At 41.7% G+C, this 19,473-nt stretch overlaps 1 protein-coding gene across 1 annotated transcript in view; it reads left to right on the forward strand.

Moving 5' to 3' along the window:
• Positions 1-130: 130 nt before the first annotated feature.
• The window catches only part of rbfox1 (RNA binding fox-1 homolog 1), a 159,623-nt gene continuing 140,280 nt past the window's right edge, over positions 131-19,473 (forward strand). Inside the window, exon 1 of the mRNA XM_008284947.1 lies at positions 131-226. Coding sequence (XP_008283169.1) covers positions 131-226 — 96 coding nt within the window. The remainder of the gene's footprint in view (positions 227-19,473) is intronic.

A 19,473-nucleotide genomic window follows, 5' to 3' on the forward strand; every position in this document is an offset into this window, starting at 1 on the left:
CTCTCTCTCTCTCTCTCCCCCCTCCTCTCCCATCCTGCTGCTGCTGCTGCTCTCTCCACCTCGCCGCTCAGACAGCCTTGTGTATTGTCGGGGTTGAGGGGGTTTGAGTTTGTCAGCCAGAGGAGGGAACATGCAGCATCCTGGAGGAACATGCGTGGCGTTACCCAACGTGGATGCCTGTCCTCAGCTGTCCTGCGCAGCCCTTACCTTCATGTATTTACAGCAGGTGAGTGCGTGGCCGATTCGCAATTCCTGTGCAGGCGATTATTCATCATCCGCTGCTGCTGCTGCTGCCGGTGGTGATGATGCTGCTGCCGCCGATGATGCTCGGATGTGGAGCGAGTGGATATAACTGCGTGTTTACAGAGCAGGAGTGTGTGTCTTTTATTGTGTGGGTAGTTTGAGAAGCACCAGATCCTGCTGTGGATTTGATACCGGGGGGGGGAGAGGGAGGGGAGGAGGAGGGGAGGAGGTGGAGGGGTTTCCTACTCCTCCACTTTTGAAGACGAAGCAGGTGGAGGTGCAGGGAAGGTGCAGCGGCGGCGATGATAGCGTGCAGCTGCATTCGGAGTTTGTTTACATCCTATAAAAGCGTAAAGTTTGCACCGTGTGAGAAGGCGACACGTCGACTTCATGACACCACGCAGATGTTTGACACCGAGGCTTCACGTTGCTGCCGTCGGTCCCGGAGTCGCTGCCATGTTTATTTATCAGCGTTTAGTTGTTTTGGGTCAGCATGTTGGCTCGTGTTTCGGATTTTTGTGTTGCTAGCGATATAAAAATAGCACATTTTTCTAATTTATTTTGGCTAATTGATCATTTATTCACCTTTTAATAAAGTTTGAGACAAAGCAGCCCAAACTTAAACAGCATGATGTGACATAAATAAGTTGCTTTTCAGGTAAATGAGATGATTTAAGGGTTAATATTTGTGTAGTAAATTCAGTTTTATTGATTTTAAATGATGTGCAGATTTCAGCTACTAAAAGGGAGATTCTATTTTTGTTTTTACTTGGACAGATTTTACAAAAGAGGCCCTCGTAGGATAAAATATAGACGATAGAAAGATAACAATAAATGATGCTCATATTTAGTAAAGAACGCAAACTGTAAAAACTACAAGACCAGTTTGAATATTTTAATCTGTTCAGCATCACAATCACAGAAGATATTTTTAATTTACTGTCACATTTTCAAAAGGTTCCCCCCCTCTGAATCCAGATAACATATATTTTTCCTTTTAAGTCCACTAGAAATGAACCAAAATGTGGATGTATTTCAAATTCAAGTGCAGAGATCAGTTTATTTTGCACCTACAAAATGATTTTGCACAACAGTATAGTGGTGTTGTGCAGAAAAATGTGCATTTGTTTATATTTTTTTGGCATTTAAGCAGCTAATGTTTAAAAAAGTACAAATAAATTGCTCATGTTGTCATCCTCACATGCACAGAAATAGAAAAAAAGGTGATTTATTTGTATTGCTGATAATCTACTGTACATCCAAAAGGTGTATTTTGCATTATAGTCAACAAACGTGACACTTTTTATTCTTTTTTATGGGAGAGTCAAGTAATTCCAGCATGAAGCAAAGCATTGTTGTAAAATCAGTTCAGACGTCTCCTCAGTGGAAAAAAAAAAACAAGTCTGCCATGTGAACAGACAGCTTCTAAACAACTAGCTCCACACTTTTAAGAAAAGGAGAACAAGCTCTGCACTGTGTGGAACAATAATATCGTTTGTTTCATTAGAAAGAAGAAGAAAAATCCTTCCTGTTCAGGTTCTTCATTACATTTCGTCTCCGTGCTTTAGTTAAAATCTGTTCATGGAGTAAATATAATCATGTGTGTTTCTGAAGCATTGCTGAGAACGTGATCGTGTCCGTGGGAGCAGTGTTGACACCCTGCAGGCTGCTGTACGCTGGCATCCAGTCATTTGATCATTACACAACCCCGCAAATCAACAATCACCCGCCACGGCTCCCAGTAGATGGCGCTACACTGTTACACATCCATCACTGCTTGTCCCATACGTTATCAGACTTCGAGGAGGGACTCTGTCCTGCACCGGATTAGCTTATTTTCATGAGAAATATTTATTTTTATATTTATATTTAGCTCCTCTTTTTAATTCCTTTCCTTCAGCAGAGTTCAGCTGAGAAGGATTTTGTGGCTGCTGCTAGAAAAATATGCCATCAAATGAGAATAACAACAGTGTGAGTGGAGTCAAGGAGAGAGAGAGGGGGGAGAAATAACGGTCAAATTGAGAGGATTTAGGGATCAGGGGCGAGGAGGAGGAAGGTGAGACACAATAGCAGGAGTTTTAAAGAGATCATTTAGACGTGGAGGGTCGGAGAGTTGAAGGCAGCTGGAACGGGCCGGGGTTCTGCATTATGTCGCGGGGTGTGGAGGAGTGAGGCATCCCCGGGCCTTTGGGTGCTGATCAGACAGACACTATAAAAAGAATCTGTTTTTTATTTTTTTGTTGTGGTTTAAATTGAATTTGCCGTTTAAGCCTGGATGGATGTGAGAGTTTGTGCTGCTGTAGGTGGCTGTTCTGGGTCGGGCTGATGGAAAGAAAGCTGGAGATTGGACTGAAACACACTGTAGTAGTCTGAAATAACATCATTTATAATTTGCACATAACTGGAGAGGCAATCAGAGCTCGTATGACAATAATAGGTGATAATCAAGTGTTAAAAAGAAAGAAATATTGCTCAGATTTTAGATTTTTTCACCCTTATATATAAAAAAATACCAAATTCCTCCTCATGGGTCTTCATGAATGAACAAACATTTGTATATTTAAGTAGGTGTGCTTGGAATAAATGCATAAATTTGAGTTGTACATGCAGAAACAACATATACGTGGGCTTCTCTGTTGCAGAAATCAGTGCACTCATGCTCGCATGTGGGTTATGCTGTAGTAAAACGTGTCTGTTGCGTAATTAAACTATTTATATTTACACGATAAACTATAATAGTTCAAAATGTGTTCTTGTGAATACATTCATGATGTACATCCCCCCAAAATATACCATTAATAGCCCCATCTTGTAAAAAGATGGCACGTTATCTGGTATCAGTAAATTGGAAGCCGAGTGTTGGTCCATGGAGGAGGCAGCGTGGGTCACTCTCTGAACACTCAGCCCTGACGGAGGCTTCATTCTTCAACAACAGAGCGTTGTCGCAGCAGTTTGTGATCTGATGTGATTTCCTGCTAACGTCTGTGATGTCTGACAGCCCGGCCGCGTCGGGCTGCAGACAGGTGGAGCTAGCGGCGTCTCAGATTGGTGGGTTTCGACGTCTCGCGGCGCTAATGAGGCTTCATCAATTTAACATATGCGGCGGCGGCGACTGTGTCCGTTAAAGGAAAGGCCCCCAGTGCTGCTGCTCTCAACACCGTACGGTAAATATAGAGCTTTTCTACCTTTTAGTGGCGCTCACTAAGACTTTACAATGTGGTTCCCATTCACCCATTCACAGGAGCAACTTCATGTCTTGCCCAAGGACACTTAGAGACATGTAGAGGTGCTGGGATCAAACCGGCAACCTGGCAATTAGTGGACGAGCAGCTCTGCCACCTGAGCCACAGCCGTCCTCAACGACCAACCGCTCACCCGCGTTGAGTTATGAGAACATTAGTTAAAATGAGCCTTGTTGGGTGCATCCAGCACCACTAGAGGTGAAGCTGGTCTGCACTTATACAGCGCTTTTCTACCTTAGCGGCACTCAAAGGTCTTTACAGTGTTTTCTCATTCATACACCAATGGCGACAGAGCTGCCATGTAAGGTGCTACCTGCCATGAGGAGCAACTTGGGGTTCAGTGTCTTGCCCAAGGCCCCTGTGGAGGGGTGGGGCATCGAACCACCAACCTTACAATCAGAGGACAACCTGCTCTACCACCTGAGCCACCGCCGCCTATAACCCATAACTCCATGATCCAGTCTGGAGCTGCATATTTGAATAGTTTTTTTTCTTGATTAGTCAATTAATGTATCAACCGATTAGTGAATTATTCTAAAGAATGGTTTTAATATTCGATCCATATCAAATGAATCCACCCCAACAGCCAACATTTGATTCAATCATCCAATTTCCACGTCACTGTCGTGCTTTGAGATGAATAATAACCGATTCTATTTGTCAGATGTCTGATTATAAAAGCTTAACGCCAACCATTTCTCTGAATTGGAGCAATTTAACTTAATTGACTTGAGTGACTTCAGCTCCTGACACTGATTCCCATCATCACACACCAACACTGGCTCTGACATCCCTTGATTTAGTGCACAGATGTATCGTCATTTGTGTTCCTATAGAAGTTGTCTTGCTTGAGTTACCAAGTGATCATCGTGGTGATTTCATTTTGTGATCTCATTTGTCATGATCTTTGCCGTTGTGACGGCGTTACCAACCTCTCAGGCCTACGAGGCTCCCAAACCCCCAGAACGTGTTCATGTGATGCAGCTCATGTTGGTTTCAGTCACAAAAGTAGATCAATTTTAGAGTCGCTTCTTTTTTTTTCTTTCTTTTTTTCATTTGCAATTTTTATATCTCTTAAGCACTTTCGAGGCGAGAGTCGCTGCTATCTTTGTGTACAGTTACAGTTACCATGGTTACGGGAGTTTTTCTGGTCTGTGGCGAGATAAATGGAAAAGACTCCGGATCCCTCCGCTCTGCAGTCGTACAGCACTCTGACTCTCCTCATTACATCCAGGTGATGTTTCTGAAACTCGTGGTCCGTCTGTCCATCCTGCTCACCTAGCGTTAGCATTAGCATTCTGTTCTCTCCACTACGGAGCAGCGACTCATTCAGAGGCTGATTCATTCACTTGTAAAACCTTCTATCCCTGTCTGCGCTCTAAACAGTGATCGAGAGGACCAGCTAGAGCCAAATAATTACATTTATAGTCGCAAGATATTCTAATTCATTGCTTTAGGCTAACCGTGTGTTGACATAATGATGTTGGTAATTAAGCCAACGTGTGTTCAATTTAAAATGTGATCATTGATTTCATACAAAATGAAAATTGTAGTAGATTAATTGCCAAATTTCAGATCCTTAAAAACTTACAAACTTGTTGACATGATCTATTAGTAATTATATGATCATTTTAAATACCAGTGATTGTGGAGTTCAGTTCATTTTGGTCCGTCGGTTGAACTAAAGTTCATCAGAAGTCGTCACACCTGAAAACACTGAAACCGTTGCTTTTTGTTTGTGAGCCTCAACACGTGTCGTGGGTTAAAATGGAGAACGCAGCGATGTCTCTTTAGCGAACATGCAGAAGTAGCTTTAGGTGCAGCGTCTTGATCAAACCCGGAACCGACTCATTCCTTCTGACAGCAGCGTGAAAGAGACTCAACCGAAAGGAACATTAACATTACATCACCTGATGGTGTTGCATAACCGGTGTTGGATGAGCTTTTTGGAAACTGCTGCCTGCATGTTCGTAGTTTGTCTCAGATCATTTAGACGAGTTTTTATTGAATAAACCTGTCAGATGATATTACTGATGGACACCTAGCATTGGTGAACTTAACAGGCTGCAGGTCACAGAATAAGACTTTACAGTAAACTGGTTAATATTTCCATTTTTTCATTCATTGACTAAAAATGCAAAACATTTAATCACCATTCTCAGTTTGAAATGCTGCTTTTTATTGTGATTTATATCATTATTTGTACTGTGTCGATAATCAGCACACAGAAAAGGTTGCTGAAAACACCGCAAACATTTATTTAATATTAAATGACAGACTGTTAATTCTATAAAATGTCAGCACACAGTGTAAAAGTGTTCAAAATGTGTTGTTTTGTGTGACCATTTTTAAAAAACTAAACCTGAAACTAACAAATATCGAACTTTCTGAGACTTTTTCCGGCATTTCGGCTTAAAATGTAAGGTTTCACAATTTCACAAACAGAGTTCTCTCTCTTGATCGATCGTTTCAGCTCTGGTCAGTTTCTGTGTTAAAAATAATGAAACTGTCACCTTTAGCGGTTGGTTATTAGGCGCCCGACAACAAATCTTTGCCCTCGGACCCTGCGGGAGGTTAATTACGTTCATTACTGTTGTGCTAAAAGTATGAAAAAAGGAGTTGATGGGGGGAAAAAAGTGCGACAGTGAGCTGTAAAAAAAAAAAAGTCCTCATTTAAGTATGGGAGCGTTGGACACGTCACAAGGCTTCTGACAGCATAGATGACAAATAGCCGGTGGCTGATTAATAACATCCGTCACAAAAGCCCCAAACACACACAAAAAATCTTTGTAGGTTACATTTCATACGCGGCGGCTTTCGGACGTTGTGTCGAAATACGTCCACAAACATTAGCTGCATTTAATTCACCAATAAAGGACGTCGATGGAGAGCCTCACACAGAAATCATAATCCACGTTGGAGTGGTTATAAAACTTTGACACAGCGTGGAGCAGCCGGGATGGAGTCGGCCCGGAGTCTGTCGTGGGTTTTCGTATGACCCAGTTTTTTGATCGCATCCGCATCGTGGGGCCTTCTGCAGAAAGCAGAAGGAGGAGAGAGAGGGAGAGAGAGGGAGACGGCGACGAGTAAGAAGAAAATGAAAGTGTGACCGAGCGAAAGCCTTGAAGCGGAGGAATATTTTAACGGCGCTCGGGGATGAAAGAGCTAAATGACGAGCAGAGAAAATGGCTTCTGCAATCTGACAATTTGTCATTAAGCAACTTTCCTCCATTAGTCTCATTCCTTTATCCGGCTCTTTCATCCCTCCTTACACGCTGTGAGACTGTGTGTGTGTGTGTGTGTGTGTGTGTGAGAGAAGCTTTTGTTTTCAGATGTTCCAATAATCCAGATTGTGCTAATGCGTTGGCATGTTGTTGCCGCTTCATTGTACGTGTGTGTCTACCTTACCTACATAGGGGAATCTGGGTCTTTGAAGCTATATATAGTCGAGCCGTGTAAGACATTTTGAATACATCTGAAGGCCTTTGGGGGATTCTACTGTGTGTGTGTGTGTGTGTGTGTGTGTGTGTGTTTTGACAACACTGCAGATTAATTATTTTTCAATGTACACACACTGTGATGATCTCTCCATTTATTCCAACACATGCGTTACATGTTTTTTTTGTTCCGTCCAAAGAGCTCGACAGTCTACCAAGGCTTCATTATGCAGTCGCTCTTTAATCGCGTACACGCCGCCTTCCTCTGCTGTTTGTCTACACGAACGGGGAAATGTGCTCCGACCATCGAGCAGAGAGGACGGCGTAGTTTCCTGAGCAGCTCTGCGTTGGAGCTGAACAGAGAAAATGTGGAGAGCAGTCTAGAAGTAAAGGCTTCTAGTTTCAGCACCACGACAGATGAGCGGGTTTTAGCCCCAGTTTCATTCTCTCCAATCGTGGAACAAATAAATAAAATGTAAGTTCTTAATTTGTAGGGTTTTAATCTTCCGTTCAGACGCCAACAAAAATAGTTCCTGAGCCTTTCTAGAAAATTTGTGTTGCTAGGCAACATGTAGCTAAACAGGAACGGTTTGCGATCGAGAGTTTTATAATCCTGACTAGAGAAGAGAATAGCAGTACGGGATGATGCTATAAGTGTGTCCAGCTGAGATAAGGATACTCTGCGGTTCTTCTGGGAGGTTCTGGTCCTGCTCCCTCTCCGCTTTGCTCCCCGTTCACCTGCAGCTGTCCCTCAGACTCAGCTCCACTGTAACTAACGCTATTGAGCGCCTCTGTTTAAGCGCTCTTCCCTCTTCCTACCAGATTTATGCAAATATGATACACTGAGAAGCTATTTTGGGACGGTGGCAGCCTAAAGGCTAGAGAGCTGAGCTCGTGAATGCGAGGTTGCCGATTTAATCCCTCGACCAGCAGGTTAAAAATCTGGGTTAAAATGGAGCTCGCGTCGACTTCCTCGAGACTGCCGACGTGCCCTTGAGCAAGGCGGACGCTCCGGCGGGGGGCCGGGCGGTGGTCGGCAGGAGGTGGGAATGTGTGAAAGTACCCAGAGTAAATAAAAAGATCATCGTGTCTGGCTGAATCAGGGCTGTAACTACTGATTATTTACTAGATTTATTTACAGGACATGTGGACGTCCACTAGTGGGAGCTTCATAATGATGCAATGAACTGATCCAGTGGAACATTCTGGATAAACAGGAGTGAGTCGCTTCAACAAAACTTTCTTCGAAGATCAAAATATATTGAAATAACTATATGAGGGAGGAAAAAAGGGATTTTTCTGTGGCTGAAATATAAACTTAGTCATTAAATAGTAGCTGACTCATCATTTTTCGGTCCCGCTGACGACGGACACGTTCACTGTCTTTAGGGAGAGATTTCAAATAAGAACAAAGGAGAAGCTCTGACAGTCGAAAGATTTATTTTTGGTTTCTAATTCGAAGTTTACATGTCTTCCTCCTCATCATTAGCTCTGGAGACGCGGCGGCTTTCAAATATTTTTCGCGGAGGTTCGCGGCGTCACCTTTAACCCCGGAGTGAGCCGTGAGGAAAGCCGGTCAGTGCTTCCTGCTAATGAGCAGCATCTCCGTGTTATTGTTAATCTTTACAATCAAAGATGGATTACAGGCTGCAAAGCGGTTTGGAGCCTCAGACCCTCGAGGGCCAACGAAGCTGCTGCAGTGTGGAAGTTAGTTAGTGTGAATGACATTAACTGTGTTGTTGTTTCCTGCTATGTGCATTTTAAACTAAGATGACACCAGTGGACGTACAGTCGTGACTCGATAATCCGACTCTTAACAATCTGAAAACCTTGCTATCCGACAGGTTTTTAAGTAAAACAAACAGAACCCATTAAAAACAGCCTTAACATACCGACAGCCTTGGATTCCGACTCCAACATGACATTTAATGTCACCAATCAGGATGACGGCGTATTATCTGACTGAACAATCCCACAGATTGGCTACGTTCAGACTGCAGGACTTAATGCTCAATGAGGATTTCTCTTTGAGTTCGTTCACATTTCTAATTCAATGCGACTTGTATGTGATCTGCTGTGTGAACTTCATACGACCCAAAAGTGTCCCGCATGCGCAGAAGAGGACACGACATCACATACAATGAGCGTGCTCAGTGTTTATGGAAGTAAACATGGATGGTAACGGTGGAGCGTATCTGCCACTCTGCCACCGCCACTGATGGTGAAAACGGAACTGTGACCACTATCTAAACTGGCATCAGTAGCCAAGTACTGCCTGTGCGTTCTGGCCACTTCCACCCCATCGGAGTGCTGCCCCGGGGTGGAAGTGTCCCCCCACCACACCAAATATTCAGATATTCATCACTAATTGGGCCTGAATATCCAAAGACCAGAAAGTGCCATTTGGTAGTTACTATAACAACTATAGTTGATAAATATTAACAACAAATGAGCCTTCAAGCATCAAGCCCTCCTCGTATCTCGACCTCTGTCTTGACAATCCGACATAAAAGAAGGTTTTACGTTTAGTGTCGGATTATTGAGTCACGACTGAACACATTAGAGCCCGATGACTGCTGTTGGTCTGCACCTTCCATTAACGCCAGTCAGTTCCCAAAGCATGCGGCCAAATTTAGCTTTCGGAATATTTTTACACATCAAATCGACTGTTCAGGCCAAGTTTGATTTCACAGTAAAACCGTCTGTTGTCTTGGCTCTAGTTTCCAGGATGGAGGTTGCTTTAAAGGCTGCACAGTATTCAGCATCATGTGCACGTGTGGATTAACTCCAGCGCTTGATAGGAAAAGTAAAACTCCTCCTTGTTTTTCAGGCTAATTTACAGGAAAATAGAACAGAGTTTGCTCCCATTTAAGGATTTTTTTTTCTACTTTAGGAGCACTACAGCAACATGAGTTAGAAACAGGAGAGAAAAGGCAGATTTGATTGCAAAAAAAAAAGACTGTAGTGTTTTTTTTAATTGGTGCCACCACATGAGGCGACACGACTAATTAGCGTCTGAACAAATCATTATCTGTACAATGAGTGCAGAACCAGATTTTTAATTTCATACGACGACTGTTTCGCAGCCTTTACTAGTTTTAAACAATCTGAAAAAAGGTTCCAAGTGGTTCACGCTCCAAAAAGAAAAAAAAAAAAAAGTCTTCAAAGCTGAAGTCATTTTTAAAATGATTTAGCATTTTTGATACAGATGCTCTGCCTAATTATTCGAGGATGATTAATTTTTTGAGAATAGAGTTGTTCGAGTCCTCTTTAAAAAAAAAAAAAAGAAAAAAAAAAAAAGAAAATCCTGTTATTTTTTTCATGCTTTCATTGCAACCAAACAAAACATCACAAGGTCAGGTTTTTTTTTTTTCCTCCCAGTGTCGTGCAGCTCTGGGGACTGACACTGTAAACATAATTAAACCAGTTAAAGCAGCTACTCAATGCAGGAGGTATCGTTGAGTTTATTGCAAATGCTGATTTTTAGCAGACATCCATAGAAGAGCTTCTATGAGACTGAGAGGTTAAAATGAGAGGAAACGTTCAGTAGGATGACATAAAGTTTTAAATAAATAAATAAATACTGTCCTTTTGGCAACTACTCTAAGGACATGGTTCCAATCATCCAAGTCATTTTTATTTTTTTTTAGTGTATTTTTTATTCCTCATTCATCTTCTTTAAAGTTTCCTAAATCATTCTCAAATTTAATTATCAAATAAAAAAATAAAATAGAGTCCTATATTTCATCATATCATAATATACAGACACAGTGGACCATTAAGTTGGAATAAAATTATTTTCCTTTTCACCTCTTCTCATGAAATGATTGTGACAATGTGATTCATTCTTGACAGATAAACTGTATATCTTCACAAAACTGTATTGATTTCACAATATACATATAATACATGTGTGATGTCGTCCGTTTAGCCAGTTTTTAACCAGCTATCCATTCTGTACATTTTCATTTTTGATGGTGTGTATTTACATGCACTTCTTAATTTGTTTTTACCTGTTTGGCCTGTCCTACCTGATATTTTACCTGTATTTTAGGATCTATCTGTCAAAGTATTATTATTATTATTATTATTATTTATTACTATTATTATTATTTATTACTATTATTATTTTTATTATCCATCCAAAAAGGGGAATGTGTCTGAAAACAAACATTATTCCAACTTTATGGGCAATGGTGTGTCTATATAGCAGAAAAACAAATATGACAGTGGTGGTGTTTTTCCAACATTGTGTTGCTCTTGTTCGGTTTATGTGGTTCTGTTTTGGACCTTTGGTTTGTTCCATCATGCCTCCATCGGCTGCCTCCAACAGAACCGTCAAAATGAGCCGCTCAGCGCTCAGTGGAGATAGTTTGTCACATGTTTCACCTCCAGTAGAAGCTGTTCTGGTTGATCCCATGATGTCCTGGTTCAGAAGTGGTCCTCCTCCATACCTCCAAACCAGAGCAGCTGTGGAGCAGGAAGTGTTTCAGTCCTCACTTGATGTTTGCTGTTTAACGTGTCAGAGTGACTTCCCTTTAGTTGCTAATATGCAGGACTTTTACTCCAGATAATGACTTTGATGGAGAGAAACGGTGCGTTTAGCTGCTCAGAAGTCAAACCTTTGGAAACAACAATCTGTCACTTTGTCATTTAGGACTGATAATTATTCATACTTTCCAAACATAATAACTTGTGAATGGCGTACGGCAGCTGAATGGAAAAGTTCTGCTGTTTTTACACATCGCTCTGTTATTTTAACCATTAAACCTCTAAAATAACTTGATTGAAATTCAGCACAGACGTGTGTTACATTAGTTATGTTGAGAAATCCCTGCCAGATGATTTTAATCAAAACCAACCATCACTGAGCCCCTGGAAAGTAGAAAAGCACATTTAGGAATGGCAGCGTCCTGTGCATGAATCAGGTTGTTGTGAGCACTTAAGACTTTCTGGGCTGATTATGCAAAAAGAGCCGGATTGATCCTATAAGATGACACTTGGATTCTTACCAACTCCTGATGGTGCTGTATAGAGGAGACCCAAGGGTACGTCTGGGTTTAACTTCTGGAGGAAGAGCCGGGACTCGATAATCCGACACTAAATGTAAAACCTTCTTTTATGTCGGATAGCAAAGCTGTCGGATTGTCAAGACGGAGGTCGAGATACGAGGAGGGCTTCATGCTGGAAGGCTCATTTGTTGTTAATATGTGTTGTTCATAGTTGTTATAATAACCAGTAGGGCTGGTCCCAATAGAACTTTCTGGTCTCTGGATATTCAGGCCCAATTAATGATGAATATCTGAATTTTCGGCGCGGTCCGGGGTCACTTCCACCACCAGGGAGCGCTCTGATGGGGCGGAAGTATCCGGAACGCACAGGCAGTATTTGGCTGCTGATGCTAGTTTAGTTAGCGGTCACAGTTCTGTTTCCACCATCAGCGGCGGCGGGGGAGTAGCTGATATGTTCCACCGTTACCAACCAAGGGCGGCTGTGGCTCAGGTGGTAGAGCAGGTTGTCCTCTGATCATATGGTTGGTGGTTCGATCCCCGTCCCTCCACAGTCGATGTGTCCTTGGGCAAGACATTGAACCCCAAGTTGCTCCCAGTGGCAGCTCTGTCACCATTGTGAATGGGTGAATGAGAAAACATTGCAAAACGCTTTGAGTGCCGCTAAGGTAGAAAAGTGCTGTATAAGTACTAAGTATAAGCACGCTCGCTGCGTGTGATGTCATCATGTCCTCTTCTGTGCATGCGGGACGCTTTTGGGTCGTATGAAGTTTACACAGCAGATCACATACAAGATGCATTTAATTGGAAACGTGAACGAACTCACAAAAAAATCAGATTTCACAAAAAAAAAATCTGAATTGAGCATTAAGTCCTGCAGTCTGAACGTAGCCAATCTGTGAGATTGTTCAGTCAGATAATACGCCATTATCCTGATTGGTGACAAAAAATGTCATGTCGGAGACAGAATCCAAGGCTGTCTGTATGTTAAGGCTGTTTTTTTATGGTTTCCGTTTGTTTTTCCTTAAAACCTGTCAGATAGCAAAGTTTTGGATTGTTATGGGTCGGATTATCGAGTCACGACTGTAGTTAATTTTTCCTCGTCAACCTTATTAATATTAGTTAAACCATCTGTGGATTTCTATTGCTGAGGATCATTGTCTTGGTTCCAGCCAGCGACCTCTCTGCCCCGTGTTGTCTTGTTGTGTATCCTTCAGGTTTCTGTCGTATTCTGATTAACTTAAGGGTGTTTTATTTTCCTCATCTTGAGCTATTCAGCTCAGAACGGCAGCCAGTTCAGGGACAAGTGGCTTTTTAACTCGTCTCTTCACCGCAAATGGGCTGTGTGCGCTTTTTCTAAAACAGCGCCGTGTTGTTGTTGGACAAAGTGAGCTCTTGTTGAGAATCAGCTCTTGTTCAAAGAGCATATTAAAAGCACCACCGTCCGACATGTGGGGAGACAAAGCGAGAGCGCCGGGGAGGAGAGGAAGATGGTGTCGGCTGTAGTTGGAAATTAAACGGGAAGACGGAGCCTCAGTGGGATGTATTATTTAGTGTTAGATGTTTTTGATTGTGTTTTTTGTCCTCTGTATCGAAATCCTGTCAGTAATCAGAGGAGGAGTGTATGTGCATAGGTTTTGTGAAGTCATTTAGTGAATGGAGTCAACTCAGTCCTCTGTAAATTAATTTATTCTGCATGTAAAATGAATACGTCCATTCTTTGTGTGTGTATATATATAGAGAGAGAGTTTGTAGCACCAAACACATTTATACTTAATTGCAACCACATCATGTTTCCTATCAACAAGAAAATCAAGTTAATTAACGTATTTGGCAAAGTCACAGCGTCACCCAACAGAACACTCTTTTTTATTTTATTTTATTTTTTTTTTTTTATACCCGCCCAGTTTTACAGTGTTTACAGTCGCGGCAGCATTAATAAGTTCTGCTCGTCTCACTCGGCAAAGGTTAGCAAAAGATCATGTTTTGCTACATGAAAAGAAATAATAATGGCAATTTAGTTCAGGGGGGGAATCTGAAAATGGCACGTCGTCGTTTTCGATTTAATTTGAGAATTATTCCTCCAAATGAAACAGCGTCGCAATTTCCACGCAGCCCGTGTGATCCTGTTCTGAGGTTCTGTGTCATTCGCTGTTTCTGTCGCACGCGCCCATTTCATCTCGCTCGCACACACACACACACACACACACACACACACACACACACGGAGAGAGAGAGTACATGTAATGACATGCCAGCACTGCACGGATGAATGGAGTGGGAGATGGAAAGAAAGAGAGCGGGGGAATAGAGAGCAATGAAAGGAGAGGATGAAGAAAGCGGATTAGAAAAGAGGGAAAATAAAGAAGTAGGCCTGAAGGAAACCAACTTCAGTCTGTTTAAAAAAAAAAGAAGGAAGGTCGAGCTGCAGAAACGGAGCAACACGAATGACAGTTTTCACATCTGACGACACGTTTTTTAAAAATTCTAAACAATCGTCTTGATCTGCGTGTAGAGTCCGTCTCACATCCACAACCTAAAAACCCTGCATCAGGTTTAACAGTCTTACAGTGTGCATCAGTGTTGCATCACTTAGTGCATGAATTCATTCGAAGCAGACAGAGAAGGAACGGTGGCGTTTAGCCGCCACCTCACAGTGTGTCAGTCCAGCATGATGCAACATGAGCCAGCAGCTCGGCGGGTTTCTAGGAAATATGGGTGCTGCATTAATGCACAACTTCTGAATATAACTCGTGTTTTTCTTCCTTTAAAGCCTTTACTGGCGAATGATCCAGTTAGTTAGGAATCAAACCTTTTAGTGCTTCAGTACATCTCTGTTATCTCTTCTTGTAAATTTGTTGACTTTTTCTCTCATATATTTCTATATTTTTATCTTACTTAACCTTCATTTTAAACATTGTGTTTTGCTTGTTTACCTCTTGTTGAGTGTTGCTGCTGCATCAACAGAATTTCAATCTGGGATTAATAAAGTCAGGCTAAGTTAAGTCTAAACTCCTATTGGGTTTCTAGCTACACAACGCTTTCTTTACCGGCTGCTCTGCGGCACATAAAGTGCGTCGATGCGTCAGCAAACACGCGCCGTAACGTGTTTCTATTTCGGTTGCAATTATCCCAAATGTTTGCTGTGAGTACGTTATTGTATTTTCTTTTTCTTGCTGTGTGGATGCACTCCACTGTTTTTATTTTTTTTTTGCTCGACTGCCTAAAATCCAGCTACCTGCATTTATAAAATATGACGCCTCCACATTCCCCAACCCCCAACCAACCGCCTCCTTTGGGGTTTTCTAATATGTGGGTCAGAGTCAAAAAGCATATGCAAAAACAGACACACACACACACACACACACACTGACTGCACATTTGCCAACTCAATTTGACATTTTTATGATTGTAAGCATCCCTGTGTTTATGTGTGTGTGTGTGTGTTGGTGTGTGTGTGTGTTTCTGTGTGTGTGTGTGTGTGTGTGTGTGTGTATTTATGTGTGTGTGTGAGGTGTTTTCCTGCAGCACGTCTCCTATTTTATGCATTTTAAATGTGTCAGTGTGCTCCCTGTTATTGTTCGCAAACAGAAGACAGATACGGCTTCAAAACTAAAGAAAAGCATGATTGCTTTTTAAATTTTCATAAAAAATTCAAAAGTGAAAAATCAAGTATGTATGTTAGTGTTATGTTCGCTCTCCGTTATGTGCTTGTTGTGTTTTTTTAGTAGCCCGACTATCATGTGTTTCCTGATTTGCTTTCCTTTTCCATCTCAACACTGTACGTTCATGAAACATCTTTACGTTGGTCACAGCTGCTGGTTCGGTGCAGATTAAAGTGGAATCATGTGGACGTCCTTTAAGATCTGAGTACTTTCACAGGGACCGATGGCCACCTCCTTATGAATCTACATAATTGTAGTTGTGTCAATATTCGTTAGAGGTGTTGTCATTCTTAGCTTTGGACAGAACCAGATGAGCTGTTTCTTCTCCTCGTCCCATCGCTGTGCTGTCCAAAGCTACACTGTCAAAGCAAATCAGTAAAAAAAACAACAAACAAAAGGAAAAACTGAACATGTTTTGAAGCTTTTTCATGATTAATACTGTCAGGTTCAAAAGCTATGTATATATTTATTTATTTATTTTGCTAAATTGTGAAAATACCAGCAAATTTTTATTGAATTTCCTTTCTGGGATAAATAAAGTATTTTTCATTTCATTCAAATATCTACAAAATACTGATATTTTTTAGATTAGCTTTAGATCAAAGACAGTAAAACAGTGTTAGTTTATAACACACAATGTAAAAAAGCAAACTGCCTTTGTAAGAACACAGATTTTTGATGTTGCCGTTCTTGGCCTGTAAATGTAAATGAATATTGTTTTCTGGAATTTCAGATATCTGCAGTTTAATAAACAGGAAAAATCTTAAAAAATTAAAATTAGGAAATGTATTTCCTATTTACCAATCCTTGTTATAGATTTTCTTTTTCTAGTAACGGCAAATATTAATCTGATGTATCTGACTTAAATTAGGGGTGAGACTTTAACGCATTAATTACAATTAATTAATTACAACAAAAACAACATGTTAAATAAATTTGTGGCTATCCAGGACTGCTAGCGCTAACAGCGCCGGTGGTTCCTGTGGTCGCTGCAACATGCTTTGTGTTCAGGTGGTACCGTCAGCTTGATGTGCTTCAGTGGGATGCAAGTTCTTTTTTGCACAAGTTGCACTAAACCATGATCTTGTCCAGGCTTCCGTCAGGCAGCTTTCTATAATGAAACTTACCCTCCATCAGTCCAAGTGATGCACTCTCATCGGATTCCTCCATGTTTGTTGTTGTTAGCATAGCGCTAACGCATCTTGTGTTTCAGTGTGATCGGTGGACCAGGAAATCCGACACTGACAAACGTTCTGTGTTGTTAGCGTTAACGTTATTTTTGTTGTAGTTAATCAATCATAATTAAGCATATTAGGGGTGGGACTTTAACATGTTATTTATGCGTTAATTAACACGTTGAAGTCCCGCCCCTAATTTAAATAACATAAAAACTGTCATTTTACAGTTGAATGTTGCAAAGGAGCAAACTAGCACTTATGAAAATACTGATATTTAATGTGAGCTTACGTAGTTTTGGCTTTATTTGTTTGTTTGTTAGTTAACATTTAAACCAATACTTAAATTAAGACTTTTTGCAGCAAAGATTTGGTAAAAATGTTCAACTGTCAAACCCTAAAGATAAAACTCGTGCTTCTGTCACACAAAATAAGAATAATAATGAATAATATTAATAACAACTTGAGCTCTAAGCAGATGTTTTTCAGACTTTCTAACACACACACACACCTTCACATGTCACCACTTTGTCTCTCATTCACAGACACACACAGACACACACACACCGACACGTGTCGTACCATAAACTAATTTCTCTCTCACACACTCTTCCTCTGTAATTACCTCTCTCTCTCACTCAGCTACTTTATGCTCTCGCTGACCTTATTATCTTGTTTCTTGCTGCAGAAAACGTTTTTTTTTTTTTTTTCTTTGCTTCAGAAATAGGGAGGCTGCAGACGGTGAGGCCATAAAGAACAACAGCAGGTGGTGTCCTGCACATCTGTGAGAGATAAAAGAAACAGAGAATTGTTGCATCTCTGGATATTTTCCGACTCTCAGCTCCACCCGGTGGCTTCTACTGAAGATAGAAATCAGAAATATGAGGAGAGGTGCAGCATTTGCAGCTCTGCCTTGAGTGTGTTGCATTGGTTTTCCAAGAGTTCGCAGTCACTTATCTTTTTGTTTTGAGGCTCTTCTGAACATATTGGACACCGTTATTAGGGTGCTAGCACCCAAAGAGGGCACAAAGACCCGATTGGAATTGCTAGGGTTTATTTATTATGTCTTCGTCACAAAGAAACGCGTTTTTGAGGTCCTAAATGTACTCACACACACACACAAAACTTGGCATACCTGGCAAAAAATTTTATGATTAGGGGGAAATACACACCTCAATAGAAAAATGGCTCAACAGCGCCCCCTACAAAATTACAAAAAAATGGCCCCCGAACACACTTTCACGTAGAGCCACAAAATTCGGCACACACATGTAACATGCCGATACGCACAAAAAAGTCTCAAGAACACATACCCGAAACTCAACAGGAAGTCGGCCATTTTGAAAAAAATGGCAGCTTTCGGCAGAAAATCGGCCATTTTTGGCCATTTTCAAAATCTGTCTCCTCCTAGGAGGGTAAGTCGAACACATTTCAAATGTGGCCAGCACAAACTACACAACATGGTGATTAAAAGTTATTAAAACGCTCCGCAGAAGTCTCACGGCGTCACAATTGCGGCCTGTAGAATTTCGCCAAAAAGCCATAAAACGCCATAAGATGGGACGTGCTGTGTAACTGGCCTGCACGAGCTCCAATCTGCCCCAAACTTGCCGGATCAGAGTCCCGCCTGGAGCATGTCTGGCCCACAACCCAACATGCATGAAGGCCGACGGCGAGGACCTGTCCAATGCTGCTTGTGTCTTTAATTTTTTCACTTTATTATTTCTTTATATTACATCAACTGTGAAAGATGACGACCTCGGTTTGGTCTTGTCTCTTGGCCGAGTCACTGCAAGAATTTAAGTCTCTATAACAACCTCTTTAGACACAGGGACCAGTCAACCTGATGTTTTTTTGTTTTTTTGATAAAAACAAGCAAAACAACTACTGAACTGACCTGAACATTAGATTGTCTGCTCCAGTCGTAGCACACAGGAGCCATATGGACATGAGACAGTCAGACAAATAACAGCCTTTATTTATGGAAGAAGAAGTTGACCCGGCGTGTTGTGTGGCTGCGGTGCTGAACGGACAGCTCCCGCACACTTGGACCTACATGCGTTTGCTGCAGCGTTCATTACTGCTGACAAGTGTTTTCATTACTGAAGACTGACGAAAGCACTTTAATACCTGTTCAATAGCTGAATAATAAATCGCCCCCCTCTCTCTCTCTCTCTCTCTCTCTCTCGTACTCACGATGCCAAGATGTTAATTTCCCGACGTAGCCGCCTTTTCTTTGCCGCAGTGTTCGGTCTGCAGCCATAAATCAGGTGGAGCGCTTATTTGTTTACTTTTCCATCCCCTCCTTTTTTTTTTTCCTCCTTCTGGTTTCGAGGCTCCAAATAGAAACAATTTAAGGAGAATTTCCTGCGAACCGAGCTGGGCGTGACTGATGTAGGGCGGAAAGTGACGCCGCTGTACGGAGGAGGATACAGTAGAGCGTGTGCTGGAGGGACGGAGTGGTGAACGGTTTGATTGGTGCTGGGAGGAACAGGAAGGAAAGAAAAGGGACCGAATCAGGAAGAATAAATCAGGTCTCCTCTCTCTTGCTCCTCATGATCTCTCTCTATACACACTGTTGCCCATAGAGTTGGAATTCCTCTTTTTATTTCTATTCACGCACATCAGTCATCACTTCCTATCAGGTTTAATGATCACACACTGAGTCCCAGTTGCCAGATGAAACCAGTTCTGACTTCAGG

This window comes from Stegastes partitus, unplaced genomic scaffold (assembly GCF_000690725.1).
Source record: "Stegastes partitus isolate 25-593 unplaced genomic scaffold, Stegastes_partitus-1.0.2 Scaffold381, whole genome shotgun sequence".
Taxonomy (NCBI): domain Eukaryota; kingdom Metazoa; phylum Chordata; class Actinopteri; family Pomacentridae; genus Stegastes; species Stegastes partitus.